A 19996-nucleotide genomic window follows, 5' to 3' on the forward strand; every position below is an offset into this window, starting at 1 on the left:
GTACGTGGTACAGGCTCTTGCCCTCTTGATCCCAGCGAAGGGCAGCTAAAAGAGGCCAAATAAGAAGCTGACTTCAACCACCTGCAACTGCTTCCGAAGCTTCCAACCTCTTCTGGGTGCTCCAGGGGCACAAGAATTCATTTCTTAACCAAGCAGTGTTGTAAAATGGCGTTACGTTGTGCTGAAGAACAGAAGAGCGGCCATGTCGGATCAGGCCAGTGGCCCATCCTGCCCAACACTCTGGGTCACACAGTGGCCAAAAAACCCAGGCGCCATCAGGAGGTCCATTAGTGGGGCCAGGACACTAGAAGCCCTCCCAGTGTGCCCCCCAAGCACCAAGAATACAGCCCCAGACATAAGAACATAAGAGAAGCCATGTCGAATCAGCCCAATGGCCCATCCAGTCCAACACTCTGTGTCACATAAGAACAGAAGAGAAGCCCTGTTGGATCAGGCCAATGGCCCCTCCAGTCCAACACTCTGTGTCACATAAGAACAGAAGAGAAGCCCTGTTGGATCAGGCCAATGGCCCATCCAGTCCAACACTCTGTGTCACATAAGAACAGAAGAGAAGCCTTGTTGAATCAGCCCAATGGCCCATCCAGTCCAACACTCTGTGTCACATAAGAACAGAAGAGAAGCCTTGTTGAATCAGCCCAATGGCCCATCCTGTCCAACACTCTGTGTCATATAAGAACAGAAGAGAAGCCTTGTTGAATCAGGCCAGTGGCCCATCCAGTCCAGCACTCTGTGTCACATAAGAACAGAAGAGAAGCCCTGTTGGATCAGGCCAGTGGCCCATCCAGTCCAGCACTCTGTGTCACATAAGAACATAAGAGAAGCCGTGTTGAATCAGGCCAGTGGCCCATCCAGTCCAGCACTCTGTGTCATATAAGAACAGAAGAGAAGCCATGTTGAATCAGGCCAGTGGCCCATCCAGTCCAACTCTCTGTGTCACATAAGAACAGAAGAGAAGCCCTGTTGGATCAGGCCAGTGGCCCATCCAGTCCAACACTTTGTGTCACATAAGAACATAAGAGAAGCCATGTTGAATCAGGCCAGTGGCCCATCCAGCCCAACACTCTGTATCACATAAGAACATAAGAGAAGCCATGTTGGATCAGGCCAGTGGCCCATCCAGCCCAACACTCTGTGTCACAGAAGAACATAAGAGAAGCCATGTTGGATCAGGCCAGTGGCCCATCCAGTCCAGCACTCTGTGTCACAGAAGAACATAAGAGAAGCCATGTTGGTTCAGACCAGTGGCCCATCCAGCCCAACACTCTGTGTCACAGAAGAACATAAGAGAAGCCATGTTGAATCAGGCCAGTAGCCCCTCCAGTCCAGCACTCTGTGTCACATAAGAACAGAAGAGAAGCCCTGTTGGATCAGGCCAGTGGCCCCTCCAGTCCAACACTCTGTGTCACATAAGAACATAAGAGAAGCCATGTTGAATCAGGCCAGTGGCCCCTCCAGTCCAACACTCTGTGTCACATAAGAACATAAGAGAAGCCATGTTGAATCAGGCCAGTAGCCCCTCCAGTCCAGCACTCTGTGTCACATAAGAACAGAAGAGAAGCCCTGTTGGATCAGGCCAGTGGCCCCTCCAGTCCAACACTCTGTGTCACATAAGAACATAAGAGAAGCCATGTTGAATCAGGCCAGTGGCCCATCCAGTCCAGCACTCTGTGTCACATAAGAACGTAAGAGAAGCCATGTTGGATCAGGCCAATGGCCCCTCCAGTCCAACACTCTGTGTCACATAAGAACATAAGAGAAGCCCTGTTGAATCAGGCCAGTGGCCCATCCAGTCCAGCACTCTGTGTCACATAAGAACAGAAGAGAAGCCATGTTGAATCAGCCCAATGGCCCATCCAGTCCAACATTCTGTGTCACATAAGAGAAGCCATGTTGAATCAGGCCAGTGGCCCATCCAGTCCAACACTTTGTGTCACATAGTGGCCAAAACCCCCCAAATACCATCAGGAGGTCCACCAGGGGGGCCTCCTGTGGCAGTGAATTCCATGTGTTTTCAAGATTATGCCTGGGATAGAGAAGGTAGAGAAAGAAGTCCTTTTCTCCCTTTCTCACAATACAAGAACTCGTGGGCACTCAATGCAATTGCTGAGCAGTCGGGTTGCAATGGATAAAAGGAAGTCCTTCTTCACCCAAAGGGTGATTAACACGTGGAATTCACTGCCACAGGAGGTGGTGGTGGTTACAAGCATAGACAGCTTCAAGAGGGGATTGGATAAAAATATGGAGCAGAGGTCCATCAGTGGCTATTTAGCCACAGCGTATTATTGGAACTCTCTGTCTGGGGCAAGTGATGCTCTGTATTCTTGGTACATGGGAGGGGCAACAGTGGGAGGGCTTCTTGTGTCCTGGCCCCACTGGTGGACCTCCTGATGACACCTGGGGTTTTTTTGGCCACTGTGTGACACAGAGTGTTGGACTGAATGGCCAATTGGCCATTTCCAACATGGCTTCTCTTCAGTTCTTATGTGACACAGATTGTTGGACTGGAGGGGCCACTGGCTTGATCCAACATGGCTTCTCTTATGTTCTTATGTGACACAGAGTGTTGGACTGGAGGGGCCACTGGCCTGATCCAACATGGCTTCTCTTATGTTCTTATGTGACACAAAGTGTTGGACTGCAGGGGCCATTGGCCTGCACCAACATGGCTTCTCTTCAGTTCTTATGTGACACAGAGTGCTGGACCGGAGGGGCCACTGGCCTGATCCAACATGGCTTCTCTTATGTTCTTATGTGACACAGAGTGTTGGACTGGATGGACCACTGGCCTGATCCAACATGGCTTCTCTTATGTTCTTATGTGATACAGAGTGTTGAACTGGAGCAAGGTTGTGACAAGCACCATTGAACTCCAAGCAAAGTTTAAAGGGACCACAAACCTTTTAAATGCCTTCCCTCCATTGGAAATAATGAAGGAGAGGGGCACCTGCTTTTGGGGCTCAAAGAACTGGACCCCCTGGTACAATCCTTTTGAAACTTGAGGAGTATTTTGTGGAGAGGTATTGGATGCCATACTGCAAATTTAGTACCTCTGGCTCAAAAAACAGCCCCCCCCCCAAAAAAAAGCCCCAGATCTATATCAATGCTCCGTTATACCCTATGGGAATTGGTCTCCCTAGGGAAGAATTGAGTGCCCAGCAGATATTTCCTTCCCCCCCGCCCCCGCTTTCTGATGACCCTGAAGCAGGGGGAGGACCTCCAAACCGGGGGATCCCCTGCCCCCACCTGGGGATTGGCAACCCTATGAATGATTTTTAAAAACCTGAACTGCTACATGAAAGAATATTATAACTGCACATCTGCAGAATCCAAAGGCTGGCCTCTCACACCCATAAAGCTGCTCGCAACCTCAACCAATTATGCATTAAAGAACCTCAAAAAACCACACTAAGGTGTTTTTTTAAAAAGTTTTAAAAGTTTTATGAGGCTTACAGCAAAAAGGGAAAGATAAATGGGAATGGGAAAAGGGAAGATAAAAAGGCATAATAGAATATTACATTTCTGCATATCCTAACATAAAAGTAATTCGAAAGAATTCCAGATACATAAAAGCAGGGCCTCTTTTGGGCAGGAACACAAAGGAACGCAGTTCCTGCTGGCTTGGCATCAGGGGGTGTGGCCTAATATGCAAATGAGCTCCTGCTGGGCTTTTTCTACAAACAAAACCTTGCATAAAAGAAGAAAGTATTATTAAGTCTTAGATTACATATTTCCCCGTGGCACAGAGTGGTAAAGCTGCAGTACTGCAGTCCTAAGCTCTGCTCACAACTGAGTTCGATCCCTGGTGGAAGCTGAGTTTTCAGGTAGCCGGCTCGAGGTTGGTTCAGCCTTCCATTCTTTCGAGGTTGGTCAAAGGAGTCCGCAGCTTGCTGGGGGGGAAGTGTAGATGACTGGGGAAGGCAATGGCAAACCACCCCGTCAAAAGTCTGCTGTGAAAGTAACGTCATCCCAGAGACGGAAACGACTGGTGCTTGCACGGGGGACCTTTCCTTTCTTTGCCATTATCTTTACAACATTTAATAATCAATTTTTAAAAAGCTATTTTTATTGGATATCAGATATCAGTAGGGGATTTAGACCGAGGCATCAAGACAGGCATAAAAAGATTTCCAAAGTTTTTTAGCATCTTGCAGAGAATCTTCGTCCAGCGGAGAAAAACGCAGAAGCCCGCGCATGCTCACATCGTTCCCCACCTCAAACGTGTCCATTCCGGAGCCGTTCGCCCACGTGCGCATGCCCGCTAGCCGAAGAGGCGAAGCCGCCCGGCCCTTTAAAAGTGCGCATGCGCTCCTCTTCCCATTTTCCCTTTTCTAGACGGTGGCCGCGCAGGGTCGTTCTCGTGATGGCTGGCCGTGGGAAGCTGATCGCCGTGGTGGGCGACGAGGACACCGTGACCGGGTTCCTGCTGGGCGGCATCGGGGAGCTGGACAAGCACCGGCGGCCCAACTTCTTGGTCGTGGAGAAGGACACGGGCCTGACGGAGATCGAGGAGGCCTTCAGGTAACCGGTTGCCGTGGAAACAGAGGACGAGACCACTCCCCGCGGTGTACGGGGGGGGGTGCTCTTGGGCGCGACCATTCTGGGGGGCGCGGGGGAGGCATAGAACGCGGCGCCTGAAGAGGCACTTGGGGGAAGATACCATCCGGCCTCGGCTGGGGGGGGGGAGCAGAGTAGAAACGTTACTTTTCCCCGAAGGGAGAATCCATTCTCGTGTGCGGGGGGAGGACGTGGAAAGACCCCGAAGGAATAAACCATTGCAGAGAGGGGGAGGGATGCTAGATGGGCGAGCCCATTCTCACGGTCTGGGGGGGAGTGAAGACCAAACCATTCGAGATAGGAAGGGGGGAACACCAATTTGGTGCAAATGGGGAGGAGGCCCTGCAGGAAGGAAGAGCCCATTTATGGGAGGAGATAAGGGTTAATAGCCTGGTTTTATTTCTTGATCTATATTCCACTCTTTGTCCTTGGGGGTAGCAGCTAACGTTGCTCTCTGCTTTTCCATTGCATCCCAACAACCCTGCGAGGCAGGCCAGGCTCAGAGACTCTGACTGGCCCGAGGTCACCCATCCAACTTCCCTGGCACCAGTGCTTTCAAGCCCCAAATTAGTAACTTGCGTTTCTCCGTGCCTCCCCTGCAAACCTGGGCTGCTGCTTGGTTGGATCTGGAAAAAGCGGAGGAGGCTTAGAATCCTAGAGTTGGAAGGGACCTCCAAGGTCATCTAGTCCAACCCCCTGCACAATGCAGGAAACTCATAAACCCCTCCCTCTAAATTCACAGGATCCTCATTGCTGTCAGATGTCCATCTAGCCTCTGTTGAAAAACCTTCAAGGAAGGAGAGCCCACCACCTCCCAAGGAGGAAGCCTGTTAGAATCATAGAAGAGTTGGAAGGGACCTCCAGAGTCATCTAGTCCAACCCCCTGCACAATGCAGGAAACTCACAAACGCCTCCCCCTAAATTCACAGGATCCTCATTGCTGTCAGATGGCCATCTAGCCTCTGTTGAAAAACCTCCAAGGAAGGAGAGCCCACCACCTCCCAAGGAGGAAGCCTGTTCCACTGAGGAACCACTCTAAACTCACAAACACCTCCCCCTAAATTCACAGGATCCTCACTGCTGTCAGATGGCCATCTAGCCTCTGTTTAGAAACCTCCAAGGAAGGAGAGCCCACCACCTCCCCAGGAGGAAGCCTGTTCCACTGAGGAACCATTCTAAACTCACAAACCCCTCCCCCTACATTCACAGGATCTTCATTGCTGTCAGGTGGCCCTCTAGCCTCTGTTGAAAAACCTCCAAGGAAGGAGAGCCCCCCCACCTCCCGAGGAGGAAGCCTGTTCCATTGAGGAACCGCTCTAACCTCACAAACCCCTCCCCCTAAATTCAAGGATCCTCATTGCTGTGAGATGGCCCTCTAGCCTCTGTTGAAAAACCTCCAAGGAAGGAGAGCCCACCACCTCCCAAGGAGGAAGCCTGTTCCACTGAGGAACCGCTCTAACTGTCTTAATTTCTGTTGATCTTTGTGCAAGTTGATTGGAAGTGTCTGAGCCTCCAGTGCTCCAGATTGCACTCCTAAGAACATAAGAGAAGGCATGTTGGATTAGGCCAATGGCCCATCCAGTCCTACACTGTGTCACACAGTGGCCAAAAAAACCAGGTGCCATCAGGAGGTCCATCAGTGGGGCCAGGACACTACAAGCCCTCCCACTAGAAGTACTGTTGGAATGGCCTTGGGTCAGCCATAGCTTTCACAGGAGTTGTCCTTGAAAGGGCAGCTGCTGTGAGAGCTCTCTCAGCCCCACCCATCTCACAGGGTGTCTGTTGTTGCGGGCAGGGGGGAGGTGAAGGAGATTGTGACCGCTCTGAGATTCAGGGTATAGGGCGGGATATAAATCCAGTATCATCTTCTTCACTGTGCCCTGCTCCCCGCGAGCACCAAGAAGGCAGAGCATCACTGCCCCAGAGAGTTCCAACAGTACGCTGTGGCTAATCGCCACGGATGGACCTCTGCTCCATACGTTGATCCTCTTTACAAGTGTCAGTCTTGGGCGATTTCTGATTTCACAGCCTGTATGTCACCACTCCCAGAAAGCTTGGATTTCTTTTCCTGATGGCGCTTCTCGTCTCCCGAGAGCGCAGAACAACCTGGCTTCAGCCAGTGCTCTGTTTATACCCAAACAGCTGGGCTTGGACAGGCTTCTCCTGAGCCGGCCTCAGCTGCCTTTCAGCCGGCTCCTGCGTGACTCACAAAGGACACGTTGTCTGTCCCTGTGACCTTGGTCGGGCTTCTTGGAGCTGTGGATTGCAGGGGCCGTGGCTCGTTCGTAAAGGTTGGGGCCTCTAGGAGCTGTTCTCAGTGTCTCCAGGAGAGCAGAAGCACGTTACGGGAATTGCGACTAGGATGGGTGCAGGAGCACGGAGCGATGTGCCCGAGAGCTGCCCCAGTCGATTCTCCTGTTTTTTCAGTGCCTTAAGTCAAAAGCAAATGAACTCGGGGGCGGGGGGCGCTTTACAAAGCAAGCAGGGGCAGATTATGCTTCCATTGGCATCTTCACCTCTCTGTCTTGTGGACTGTATGTCAGAGGAACTGCATTAAATAGGGAGAACAAGAGGTGAAGCCAGCAGAACATACAAAACCATCTTATACTGAATCAGTATCAGACAGGCAATGTCTCTCCAGGGTCTCAGGTGGAGATCTTTCCCATCACCTCCTGCCTGGGCCCTTTAACTGGAGATGCTGGGGATTGAACCTGGGACCTTCTGCATGCCCAGCAGAGGCTCTGCCACTGAGCCACAGCCCCACTTCATGGCTCTCCAGGGTCTCAGGCAGAGGTCTTTCCCATCACCTCCTGCCTGGTCCTTTTAACTGGAGATGCTGGGGATTGAACCTGGGACCTTCTGCATGCCAAGCAGAGGCTCTACCACTGACCTACAGCCCCACTTCATGGCTCTCCAGGGTCTCAGGCCAAGGTCTTTCCCATCACCCCTCACTTCCTGCCTGGTTCTTTTAACTGGGGATTGAACCTGGGACCTTTTGCATGCTAAGCAGAAGCTCTACCACTAAGCCACAGCCCCACTTCATGGCACTCCAGGGTCTCAGGCCGAGGTCTTTCCCATCCCCTCCTGCTTGGTCTTTTCAACTGGAGACGATGGGGATTGAACCTGGGGCCTTTTGCTTGCCAAGCAGAGGCTCTACCATTGAGCCACAGCCCCACTTCATGGCTCTCCAGGGTCTCAGGCTGAGGTCTTTCCCATCACCTCCTGCCCAGTCCTTTCAACTGGAGATGCTGGGGATTGAACCTGGGACCTTCTGCATGCCAAGCAGAGGCTTTACCACTGAGCCACAGCCCCACTTCATGGCTCTCCAGGGTCTCAGGCTGAGGTCTTTCCCATCACCTCCTGCCCGGTCCTTTCAACTGGAGATACTGGGGATTGAACACAATATGTGTGAAAGAGCCAGACGTGGCTCCTGAGCCCCCGCTATAGCGGGGGGGGAGGCTAAACTGCAGCTTGTGAGCCACATGTGGCTCTTTCACACATATTGTGTGGCTCTCGAAGCCCCCACCACCCCATTGGCTGGCTTGGAGAAGGCTTGGTGAATGCATTTAAAGTTAGTTAGTTACTTACTTTCCACCTCCCTCTCTCTCCCATCTATGTTCCCTCCCTCCCTCCCTTCCTTCTTTCTCTTGCGGCTCTCAAGCATCTGATCTTTATTCTCTGTGGCTCTTCCATTAAGCAAGTTTGGCCACTCCTGCTCTGAAGGTTATGTTTCCAAAAAAGCAGGTTACTGGGATCAGGTGGCGCCCACCCAAGGGTGCTTAACTTAGATGTGAAGCTGTTGATCTCCTGTGAAGTTTAGCTAAAATTGACAGTCCTAGCAGAAGATAGCAAAGGTAATATCCCGTGTTCCAGTGGAGAGCCAGAACATTTCAAGTCAATTCCCTTCTCATCTACTGATGGAAACATGCCATTAATAAGAGGCATAAAGGAGGAAGGAACAGCTGAGCTTCCATAAAGGGAAGTTCTGTCTCACCAGCCAGCCTGTGAAAGGGTTAACAAGCATGCGAGCATGAGTGTTCTGGCAGAGGTCATGTTCTTAGACTTTCCAAAAAGCTTTTAAGGTAGTCTTGTAAGAAAGGTTCTTCCTAAACTTGGCAGCCACAGAATAAGACTACGTGATGTTACTGTGGATTCTTTTTATTACTGGCTGCTTTTGTTATTGATGACCTTTTGTTGGTTTTCTTTGAAATGCAAGGAAATACCCATCTCTGTGGTTGTTTGTCCTCAGACAAACAAGCCAGTTTGGTGTGGTGGTGAAGTGCGCGGACTCTTATCTGGGAGAACCGGGTTTGATTCCCCCACTCCTCCACTTGCAGCTGCTGGAATGGCCTTGGGTCAGCCAGAGCTCTCTTATCTGGGAGAACCGGGTTGGATTCCCCCCTCCTCCACTTGGAGCTGCTGGAATGGCCTTGGGTCAACCATAGCTCTAATAGAGGTTGTCCTTGAAAGGGCAGCTACTGTCAGAGCTCTCTCAGCCTCACCCACCTCACAGTCTGTTGTGGGGGAAGAAGATATAGGAGATTGTGGGCCCTCTGAGATTCAGAGTAAAGGGTGGGGTATAAATCCAATTATTTCTACTTCTTATCTGGGAGAACTGGGTTCGATTCCCCACTCCTCCACTTGCAGCTGCTGGAATGGACTTGGGTCAGCCATAGCTCTCTTATCTGAGAGAACCGGGTTTGATTCCCCACTCCTCCACTCGCAGCTGCTGGAATGGCCTTGGCTCAGCCATAGCTCTTGCAGGAGTTGTCCTTGAAAGGGCAGCTTCCGTCAGAGCTCTCTCAGCCCCACCCATTTCAGAGGGTGGAAGAAGATAAAGGGAATTGTGAGCTGCTCTGAGATTCAGAGTGGAAGGCGGGATATAAATCCAATGTTGTCTTCTTCTCAGGGGTTTCTTGAGCCGCGACGACATCGGCATCATCCTCATCAACCAGTTTGTGGCGGAGATGATCCGGCACGCCATTGACGCCCACACCAAGTCCATCCCGGCCGTGCTGGAGATCCCCTCCAAGGAGCACCCCTACGACGCCTCCAAGGACTCCATCTTGCGCAGGGCCAAGGGCATGTTCACTGCCGAGGACTTGCGATAGGCCGAGGGCGGACGGGGCCGGCGTCGGGTCAGCCGCCGCTGCGCATTCAGCATCCCGTGGAGACTTTGCGTCTGCCCTCCCCACGCCGAATCACTTCCATAGTTTGCTCTCATTCTGACCCTTTGGGCTGTAAGGCTAGGGGGCTCTTCCACCGTGGACTTCTGCCGCTCCCAGCGTTTCATTGGCCTTGTTCTGCTACATTCCTGCCGTTTGGCATTGCTAGTTTTGCAGTTGTTGGGTTTTCCATGTTCGTTCCGTACCCCCAGTCCACTCCCCTTCGAAGCAGTAACTGAGCCCTGCGCCCCAGCGTAGCCGTATCTGTGGTGGCTCCCTCCCGTTGCCGAGACTGGGTGGAGCTTGCTTGTTGCCACGTTCTGCCAGCATTCTAAGGCAGCAGGGCTTTTTTGCAGTAGGGACTCCTTTGCATATTAGGCCACACCCCCTTGATGTAGCCAATCCTCCTAAAGCTTACAGTAGGCCCTGTACGAAGAGCCCTGTAAGCTCCAGGAGGATTGACTACCTCACGGGGGTGCGGCCTAATATGCGAAGGAGTTCCTGCCCATCTTGTAACAGATGTTTGTGACTAAGGAAGTGATCTTTTACAGCAGGCCAACTCTGTATCCCTTCCTTCCAAAGTTCCGCTCCCTTGTGCTTGGTATGGTGGCCCGCAGCATACGTACACCTCCTCCCGTCTTCTCTTCCATTGCAAAGTTGTGGATGACAAATTAAACCAAATGACACAGTTTGGCGTCTGTTCTTGTGGCAAAGGGACGGTCTTGCTTCGGGGTGAGGCTGGGGCTCAGTGGTTGAGCATCTGCTTGGCATGCAGAAGGTCCCAGGTTCAATCCCCAGCATCTCCAATTAAAACGACCAGGCAGGAGGTGATAGGAAAGACCCTTTTCTCCCTGAGACCCTGCAGAGCTGTTGTCAGTGTGAGAGCCAGTTTGGTGTTGTGGTGAAGTGCGCGGACTCTTATCTGGGAGAACCGGGTTTGATTCCCCTCTCCTCCACTTGTAGCTGCTGTGAGAGCCCTCTCAGCCCCACCCACCTCACAGGGTGTCTCTTGTGGGGGGAGAAGATATAGGAGATTGTGAGCCATTCTGAGTCTCTGATTCAGAGAGAAGAGCAGGGTATAAATCTGCAGTCTTCTTCTTATCTGGGAGAACTGGATTTGATTCCCCCCTTCTCCACTTGCAGCTGCTGGAATGGCCTTGGGTCAGCCAGAGCTCTCGCAGGAGTTGTCCTTGAAAGGGCAGCTGCTGTGAGAGCTCTCTCAGCCCCACCCACCTTACAGGGTGTCTGTTGTGGGGGGAGAAGATAAAGGAAATTGTAAGCCGCTCTGAGTCTCTGATTCAGAGAGAAGGGCGGGGTATAAATCTGCAGTCGTCTCCTATTCAGTATTCAAACCTGGTTAAAGTACATCTTCTGCAGCCTCATTATCAACACACGAAACCTGGCAACTTGATAGGCGATTTTAGGGTTTATGTCGGATAGCAGGTAGCCTAGCCTGGCTTTACTTGTGAGGCCGGAGATCTTGTCCAACAAGGAAGCAATAATCTCTGACCGTGGCACGTTATAAAATGTGCAACTGAAAAAACATGTGCTCCAGAGACTCCACCTCCTTTAAAGAACAGGAGCATAGCCTTTCTGAGTCAGGTTTTTTTCCTATACCAGCCTTCAAGAATTGCAGAAGGCCACTAAACTCATGGCAAGAGGCACTCTTGACAGAGTAGACAATACTGACCTTGATGGACCAGGCAGGAGGGGATGGGAAAGACCTCAGCCTGAGACCCTGGAGAGCCATGAAGTGGGGCTGTGGCTAAGTGGTAGAGCTTTTGCTCAGCATGCAGAAGGTCCCAGGTTCAATCCCCGACATCTCCAGCTTAAAAGCACCAGGCAGTGGGTGATGGGAAAGACCTCTGCCTAAGGCCCTGGAGAGTCATGAAGTGGGGCTGTAGCTCAGTGGCAGAGCCTCTGCTTGGCATGCAGAAGGTCCCAGGTTCAATCCCCAGCATCTCCAGTTGAAAGGACCAGGCAGGAGGGGATGGGAAAGACCTCTGTCTGAGACCCTGGCGAGCCATGAAGTGGGGCTGTGGCTCAGTGGTAGAGTATCTGCTTGGCATGCAGAAGGTCCCTGGTTCAATCCCTGGCATCTCCAGTTAAAAGTACCAGGCAGGAGGTGATGGGAAAGACCTCAGTCTTAGATCCTGGAGAGCCATGAAGTGGGGCTGTGGCTCAGTGGCAGAGCCTCTGCTTGGCATGCAGAAGGTCCCAGGTTCAGTCCCCAGCATCTCCAGTTCAAAGGACCAGGCAGGAGGGGATGGGAAAGATCTCCGCCTGAGACCCTGGAGAGCCATGAAGTGGGGCTGTGGCTCAGTGGCAGAGCCTCTGCTTGGCATGCAGAAGGTCCCAGGTTCAATCCCCAGCATCTCCAGTTTAAAAAGGACCAGGCAGGAGGGGATGGGAAAGACCTCAGCCTTAAGACCCTGGAGAGCTATGAAGTGGGGCTGTGGCTCAGGGGCAGAGCCTATGCTTGGCATGCAGAAGGTCCCAGGTTCAATCCCCAGCATCTCCAGTTGAAAGGACCAGGCAGGAGGGGATGGGAAAGATCTCCGCCTGAGACTCTGGAGAGCTGCTGCTAGTCTGAGCAGGTGATATTGGTCTTGGCCCCAAGGGGGGTCTGATTCAGAATCAGGCAGCATTGTGTCTTTTCATGTAACTTACAGAAAATGTGGAATTGAAGCTTTAGGTTGAAGACATTCCCTCCCCCCGGGGTTGATTTTCCAAGTTACCTAAAATGGTGGCATCCTTTGTTGATGGTGTGTGATAAAAAAACACAACCAAGCAACCTTTTGAGGGGGTTGTTTCAGAGGGCAGCCATGCCAATCTTCAGGAAGAGTAAGATTTGAATCCAGGAGCATCTTCGAGACCAATGTTCCCTCTAAGCTGAGTTACTGTGAGCTAGCTCACAGTTTTTTAGCCTCCCACTCACCCATTTTAGTCTTCGCTCAGAAAAAACAGCCCCAGAGCAAACGAGATGCAGGAGCTCACAACTTTGATGCCAGCAGCTCACGAAGTAGAATTTTTGCTCCACTGCTTCGAGGGAGTATTGTTAGAGGGAGGTGTTTGTGAGTTTCCTGCATTCTGCAGGGGGTTGGACTAGATAACCTTGGAGGTCCCTTCCAACTCTATAGATTCTGTGTTCGAAACCGGTAAGATTTGGGGCATATGAGCTTTCAAGAGTCAAAGCCCCCTTCGCCAGATCCAAGTTGGAATGGAGATCTGGAAAAGGAAAGGAAACGTCCCCTGTGCAAGCATCAGTCATTTCCGACTCGGGTGATGTTTTCACGACAGACTTTTTATTGGGTGGTTTGCCATTGCCTTCCCCAATCATCTACACTTTCCCCCCTGCAAGCTGGGATCTCATTTGACTGACCTTGGAAGGTTGGAAGGCTGAGTCAACCTCAAGCCGGCTATCTGAAAACCCAGCTTCCGCCAGGGATCGAACTCAGGTTGTGAGCAGAGCTTAGGACTGCAGTACGGCAGCTTTAACACTCTGAGCCACGGGGCTCTTAGCAAAAGGTAAAGGTCGTTCCCTGTGCAAGCACCAGTTGTTTCTAGGGTTGCCAATCCCCAGGTGGGGGCAGGGGTTCCCCCGGTTTGGAGACCCTCCCCCTGCTTCAGGGTCGTCAGAAAGCAGGGGGAGGGGAGGGGAGGGAAATGTCTGCTGGGAACTCTATTATTCCCTATAGAGATTTATTCCCATAGAAAATAATGGAGAATTGATCTGCGCGTATCTGGGGCTCTGGGGGGGCTGTTTTTTGAGGTAGAGGCACCAAATTTTCAGTACATCATCTAGTGCCTCTCCCCAAAATATCCCCCAAGTTTCAGAACTATTGGACCAGGGGGTCCAATTCTATGAGCCCCAAAAGAAGGTGCCCCTATCCTTCATTACTTCCTATGGAAGGAAGGCATTGAAAAGGTGTGCCCGTCCCTTTAAATGTGAGGGCCAGAACTCCCTTGGAGTTCAATTATGCTTGTCACAGCCTTGATCTTGGCTCCACCCCAATGTCTCCTGGATCCACCCCCAAAGTCTCCTGGCTCCACCCCCAAAGTCCCCAGATATTTCTTAAATTGGACTTGGCAACCCTAGTTGTTTCCGACTCTTGGGGTGACGTTGCTTTCACGACGTTTTCACGGCAGACTTTTTATGGGGTGGTTTGCCCTTGCCTTCCCCAGCCGTCTGCACTTAATCCCCAGCAAGCTGGGTGCTCGTTTTATTGACCTCGGAAGGATGGAAGGCCGAGTCAACCTCGAGCCGGCTACCTGAATCCAGCTTCCGCCGGGATCGAACTCAGGTCGTGAGCCGAGCTTAGGACTGCAGTACTGCAGTTTTAACTCTGCGCCACGGGGCTCTGAGTCTTACACAAATAGAGCTTTTGAGGTTTCTTAGTGTGCGCAGGTTTGGAGGGGGCAGCCTTGTGAAAGTTCTCCTCAGCTGCTATTTGGGCCACTGTGTGCTTTTCTTGCCACAGAACTAGGGGGCAGATCCACCAGAATCGAGTCAACGAAGGTGAAGGAGACACCAGGGCATCTGGCCCTATCAGCAGGGGTGTTGGAAGGGTTGCCGCTCCGGCCCCCAAACATTGGGCTGTGGGTCTAAGGCTGAGTGAAGAGCTGGTGGCTGGGCATGCTTGCATCAGTCATCTTTTCTTGGCTGGGGCTAAAAGCTATTTTCACCTGGATTGTATCGGTCATTCTCCTCGTGTGATCCACTTTAAGGAAGCTGCCTCTGTGCTGTCCCTTGTCCCCCTCTCCCCCCAGACCTGCTGAGCTGGCATCCTGGAAAATGCAATGAACATAAGGACATAAGAGAAGCCATGTTGCATCAGGTCCAACATTCTGTGTCACACAGTGGCCAAAAATCCAGGTGCTATCAGGAGGTCCTTCAGTGGGGCCAGAACTCCAGAAGCCCTGTCACTTCTGCCTCCACCCCCAGCACAAAGAAGACAGAGCATCACTGCCCCAGACATAAGAATGTCAGAGAAGGCATGTTGGATCAGGCCAATAGCCCCTCCAATCCAACACTCTGTGTCACATAAGAACAGAAGAGAAGCCATCTTGGATCAGGACAAGGGCCCCTCCAGTCCAACACTCTGTGTCACATAAGAACAGAAGAGAAGCCATGTTGGATCAGGTCAATGGCCCCTCCAGTCCAACACTCTGTGTCACAGAAGAACATCAGAGAAGCCATGTTGGATCAGGTCAATGGCCCCTCCAGTCCAACACTCTGTGTCACGCAGTGGCCAAAAAACCCATCAGGAGGTGTACCAGTGGAGCCAGGACACTAGAAGCCCTCCCACTGTTGCCCTCCCCCAAGCACCAAGAATACAGAGCATCACTCCCCCAGACAGTTCCAATAAAATGCTGTGGCTAACAGCCGCTGATGGACCTCCGCTCCAGATGTTTATCCAATGTCCTCTTGAAGCCGGCTATGCTTGTAGCCACCTCCTCCTGTGGCAGTGAATTCCACATGTTAATCACCCTTTGGGTGAAGAAGTACTTCCTTTTATCTGTTCTAACCTGACTGCTCAGCAATTTCATCGAATGCCCACGAGTTCTTGTATTGTGAGAAAGGGAGAAAAGGACTTCTTTCTCTACCTTCTCCATCCCATGTATCATCTTGTCAACCTCCATCACATCACCCCGCAGTCAACGTTTCTCCAAGCTAAAGAGCCCCAAGTGTTTTAACCTTTCTTCATAGGGAAAGGGTTCCAACCCCTTAATCATTCTTGCCCTTTTCTGCACTTTTCCCAATGGTAGAAGATCTTTGAGGTGTGGTGACCAGAATTGCACAGTGGAGTTTTGCCAGCAGAATCTGCTGGAGCAGAAGTCCCTTGGTGTCTCTTAGCCGCAAGACCTAGGTGGGACACTTTGTCTGGGGCAGGGATGCTGTGTCTTCTTGGTGCTTCTGGAGGGGCAACAGCGGGAGGGCTTCTGGAGTTCTGGTCCTGCTGGTGGACCTCCTGAGAACCGCACACAGTATACCAAATGAGACTGTGCCATAGATAGAAACAGAGGGTGTTATAATATCAGCTGTTTAATTCTCAGTCCCTTTCTTAGTAACCCCTGACCTGGTATCTCTTTACTCTGCTCTGGTAAGACCTCACCTGGAGTCTTGTGTTCAGTTTTGGGCACCACATTTTAAGAAGGATCTAGATAAGCTGGAACGGGTCCAGAGGAGGGCGACGAAGATGATGAGGGGTCTGGAGACCAAGTCCTATGAGGAAAGGTTGAAGGAGCTGGGCATGTTTAGCCTGGAGAGGAGGCGGATGAGAGGTGATAGGATCACCATAAAGTCCTTGAAGAGCTGTCATATAGAGGAGGGAGTGGAATTGTTTTCTGTAGCCCCAGAAATTGTTTTCTGTGGCCCCAGAACCAACGGATTGAAATTAAATCAAAAGAGTTCCCATCTCAACATTTGGAAGAATTTAGGAAGTATGCTCTGGTAAGAACTCACCTGGAGTATTGTGTTCAGTTTTTGGCATTTTAAGAAGGATATAGACAAGCTGGAACAGGTCCAGAGGAGGGCTACAAAGATGGTGTGGGGTCTGGAGACCAAGTCCTATGAAGAAAGGTTGAAGGAGCTGGGCATGTTTAGCCTGGAGAGAAGGCGGCTGAGAGGTGATAGGATCACCAAGTACTTGAAGGGCTGTCCTGTAGAAGATGGTATGGAATCATTTTCTGTGGCCCCGGAAGGTAGGACCAGAACCAATGGGTTGAAATTAAGTAAAAAGAGTTTCTGGCTGAACATTAAGAAGAACTTCCTGACCGTTAGAGCGGTTCCTCAGTGGAACAGGCTTCCTCGGGAGGTAGTGGGCTTGCCTTCCTTGGAGGTTCTTAAGCAGAAGCTAGATGGCCATCTGACAGCAATGAAGATACTGTGAATTTAGGGGGAGGAGTTTGTGAGTTTCCTGCATTGTGCAGGGGGTTGGACTAGATGACCCTAGAGGTCCCTTCCAACTCTATGAATCTATATTCTATTAGGAAGAACTTCCTGACCGTTAGAGCGGTTCCTCAGTGGAACAGGCTTCCTCGGAAGGTAACAGAGGCTAGATGACTATCTGACAGCAATGAAGATCCTGTGAATTTAGGGGAAAGAGTTTGTGAGTGTCCTGCATTGTGCAGGGGGTTGGACTAGATGACCCTAGAGGTCCAACTCTATGAATCTATATTCTATTAGGAAGAACTTCCTAACCATTCCTCAGTGGAACAGGCTTCCTCCTGGGGAGGTGGTGGGCTCTCCTTCCTTGGAGGTTTTTCAAGAGAGGCTAGATGGCCATCTGATAGCGATGAAGATCCTGTGAATTTGGGGGGAGGTGTTTGTGAGTGTCCTGCATTGTGCAGGGGGTTGGACTAGATAACTCTGGGGGTTCCTTCCAACTCTGATTCCTCCCTCCATCTGGAGGTTGGCAACCCTACCCTCTCCCTCCGGGACTCAAGGTGATGGGGGTCAAGTAGGCCAATCTGGGCATTTGACCCAAGCCCATCAGACCTCCCCCTGCAGGGACCTTATGAGCTCACAAGAGGCCAGTGGGCATCAACTCTGGGGGCCACCAGAGAACCTCAGCAAGCTGAAAGACCCCCATCTTGGGCAGGTGAAGGGAGAGTAGGAGAGGACGCTTGGGGTGTGTCTTGACTTGGCGAGAAGAGGGGAGTCGTGTGGGCGTTTGTCGCCTTGAGTTATCGCGTTGGAGGACCGAGACTTCTCCCCGCCCAAGCATGGCTCGGCCACTGAACATGGACAGCTTGCAGCAGAACTTCTGGAAGGAAGAATACCTCAAGGAAATCATGCTGCGCTTCGGCTGGCACCAGAAGTACGGGGCCCTGGTCAAGGCCAAGCAGGAGCGCCAACGCGAGCGGCGCAAGAAGGCGGTGGACACCACCCTCAAGCTCCCCTCGGTGAAGGCCCCGCGCCCCGAGAGACCCAAGAGCCCTCCCCGTCCTGCCGAGCCCCCAAAGGTGCGTGACCTGATGGGGGTGGACGAAATGGTTCTGAAGAACGAGATGAAGCCGGCTCCCCGGGAGGTGCGGGCCCTGCTGTACCAGGGCATCTCTCACGAGGACGAGGGGCGCTACCACTACCTGCACACCCGCGCCCTCCTCCGGCCGGAGGACAAGTACACCTTTCCCATCACCACCAACTTCTGCTATGGCTGGCAGATGGGTAAGTGGGCCTTCTCATCCAGGGGAGACTGGACCAACCTGGAATCGTAGAGGGGGAAGGGACCTCCAGGGTCATCTAGTCCAATCCCCTGCTCAGTGCAGGAAATTCACAAATACCTCCCCCCGCCATGGTGGGGCAGGGAATAAAGGTTACCACGAACCTCCACACAAACCAGCCTCAAAATTGAGACACCTTAAATATCACTCGTAACACTCGGTGATTATATAAATTATCAAAATTGCATCGAATCAATCAAAAGGTTATAGCAGACATTAAGGAACAAGAGTCCACGCCCACAGACTTTTAAAAACAAATTTATGGCCAAGTAATATAGATTGCGGGGTGCAGACAGAAATTCGAGAGGTAGAGTCTTCAGACGCGGAGCGCTGCTCCTAACGTATTCCCATTGAACTTCAAAAATTCTTCCACGGAGACCCATGCTCCCTAAATCTTATCCTCTGTACAGCCAGGCACAGGAGATAAACGCGACGTGGCAGTTTCCTGGGAACTGACCATACCGAACAGACATCTGGAAGCAATAGCACTGAAATTGTGTTAAAACTTCTAGAAGACTCGTAGAAGCATCAGCAAAACATGGACTGTCACATCGCGTTTATCTTCTTGAATATGTTAGGAGTAGCACTCCGCGTCTGAAGACTCTACCTCTTGCATTTCTGTCTGTACCCCGTAATCTATATTACTTGGACATAAATTTGTTTTTAAAAGTCTGTGGGTGTGGACTCTTGTTCCTTAATATCTTCTATAGCCTTTTGATTGATTCGATGCAATGTTGATAATTTATATAATCACTGAGTGTTACGAGTGATATTTAAGGTTTCTGAATTTTGAGGCTGGTTTGTGTGGAGGTTCGTGGTAACCTTTATTCCCTGCTCCATTACCCACATTGCTCTTTTTTGGTTGCTTAATCCCCAGGTGGGGGCAGGGGATCCCCCGGTTTGGAGGCCCTCCCCCCGCTTCAGGGTCATCAGAAAACTGGAGGAGGGAGAGGGAAATGTCTGCTGGGAGCTCCCATTGTTCCCTATGGAGACCTATTCCCACAGGGCATAATGGAAAATTGATCCACAGGTATCTGGGGAGGGGGAGGTGCTGTTAAATTTTGAGGTATAGGCACCAGATTTGCAGCATATACTATCTGGTACCTCTCCTCAAAACCCCCTCCAAGTTTCAAAAGGATTGGATCAAGCGGCCAATTCTATGAGCCCCCAAAGAAGGTGCCCCTATCCCTCATTATTTCCACTGGAGGGAAGGCAATTAGGTGTGTGGACCCTTTAAATGTGAAGGCCAGAACTCCCTTTGGAGTTCAATCATGCTTGTCACACTTTCTCCTGGTTCCACCTTCAAAGTCTCCTGTCTCCACCCCCAAAGTCCCCAGATATTCCTTGAATTGGAACTGGTAATTCTAGTACACCCCCTAAGTCACAGGTGGCCGCCGCTGTTGGGGACTGGGAAGAGACATTAACTGATGCTATGAAGCTCCTCTGCTCCGTTCCTGACTGTGTTCCCTTCTCTCCCTTCTTGTGTCTGATTCCTCTCAGGGAACATGGCCTCCTCCTATGTGGCCCCCGAACCCAAGTGCCGCATCGAGAGCTTCTTCCGCAAGAATGGTGCCTTCTCCCTGCTGGACCCCCGGGACGTGGCCCTCTGAGCAAGGCGTTGCTCTTGTGTCTGCGTCCGTAAACAAGATCTTACTACCATACCCCTTGAATTTCCTCATGCCTGTTCTCTAAAAGATTGCCAGCTTGTGTGAATGAGTTACCTGGGAATGGGAGGAGCTAGACAGGGTGTGAGGTGTGGATTTGGGTTAGGGCTGTCGCGTGCCTGCTGGGGGTGGGTTTTCCCCTGGTTTGGGGGCCCCCAACTCTCTGGCAAGAAGCGGGCTGCTGGAGGGATCTCTGCCCCCAAAGAGCTCTGTCATTGCACGATGTGCCCAGTGCGATGACATCACCCAGAAGTGATGTCAGCATGTAGGGCATGTTGCACAGGGACACTCTAGCATTCGGGGTAAAAACTCTATGGTACCATAGAGTTTTTACTCCGAATACTAGAGCGTCCCCACACACCC

At 51.5% G+C, this 19996-nt stretch overlaps 2 protein-coding genes across 2 annotated transcripts; both read left to right on the forward strand.

The window, feature by feature from the left end:
* The first annotated feature begins 4343 nt into the window (after nucleotides 1–4343).
* Nucleotides 4344–10429, forward strand: ATP6V1F (ATPase H+ transporting V1 subunit F). Its single transcript, XM_060246041.1, has 2 exons — nucleotides 4344–4539; nucleotides 9485–10429. Exons 1-2 carry the CDS (start codon nucleotides 4382–4384, stop codon nucleotides 9684–9686), a joined length of 360 nt encoding a protein of 119 aa, XP_060102024.1. The 5' UTR covers nucleotides 4344–4381; the 3' UTR covers nucleotides 9687–10429.
* A 7023-nt stretch (nucleotides 10430–17452) lies between these two features.
* On the forward strand, nucleotides 17453–19620 carry SPMIP1 (sperm microtubule inner protein 1). Its single transcript, XM_060246040.1, has 2 exons — nucleotides 17453–17913; nucleotides 19470–19620. Exons 1-2 carry the CDS (start codon nucleotides 17469–17471, stop codon nucleotides 19577–19579), a joined length of 555 nt encoding a protein of 184 aa, XP_060102023.1. The 5' UTR covers nucleotides 17453–17468; the 3' UTR covers nucleotides 19580–19620.
* Nucleotides 19621–19996: the final 376 nt, after the last annotated feature.

Source organism: Heteronotia binoei, chromosome 8 (genome assembly GCF_032191835.1).
Source record: "Heteronotia binoei isolate CCM8104 ecotype False Entrance Well chromosome 8, APGP_CSIRO_Hbin_v1, whole genome shotgun sequence".
In the NCBI taxonomy this organism is placed as follows: domain Eukaryota; kingdom Metazoa; phylum Chordata; class Lepidosauria; order Squamata; family Gekkonidae; genus Heteronotia; species Heteronotia binoei.

What these genes read in the sequence shown, in the direction of transcription:
- ATP6V1F (XM_060246041.1), top strand. Translation starts at nt 4,382, where the DNA reads ATGGCTGGCCGTGGGAAGCTGATCGCCGTGGTGGGCGACGAGGACACC. An exon ending in GAGATCGAGGAGGCCTTCAG is followed by an intron (nt 4,540 to 9,484) that starts GTAACCGGTTGC and finishes TCTTCTTCTCAG; the next exon opens with GGGTTTCTTGAGCCGCGACG.
- SPMIP1 (XM_060246040.1), top strand. Translation starts at nt 17,469, where the DNA reads ATGGCTCGGCCACTGAACATGGACAGCTTGCAGCAGAACTTCTGGAAG. An exon ending in CTGCTATGGCTGGCAGATGG is followed by an intron (nt 17,914 to 19,469) that starts GTAAGTGGGCCT and finishes GATTCCTCTCAG; the next exon opens with GGAACATGGCCTCCTCCTAT.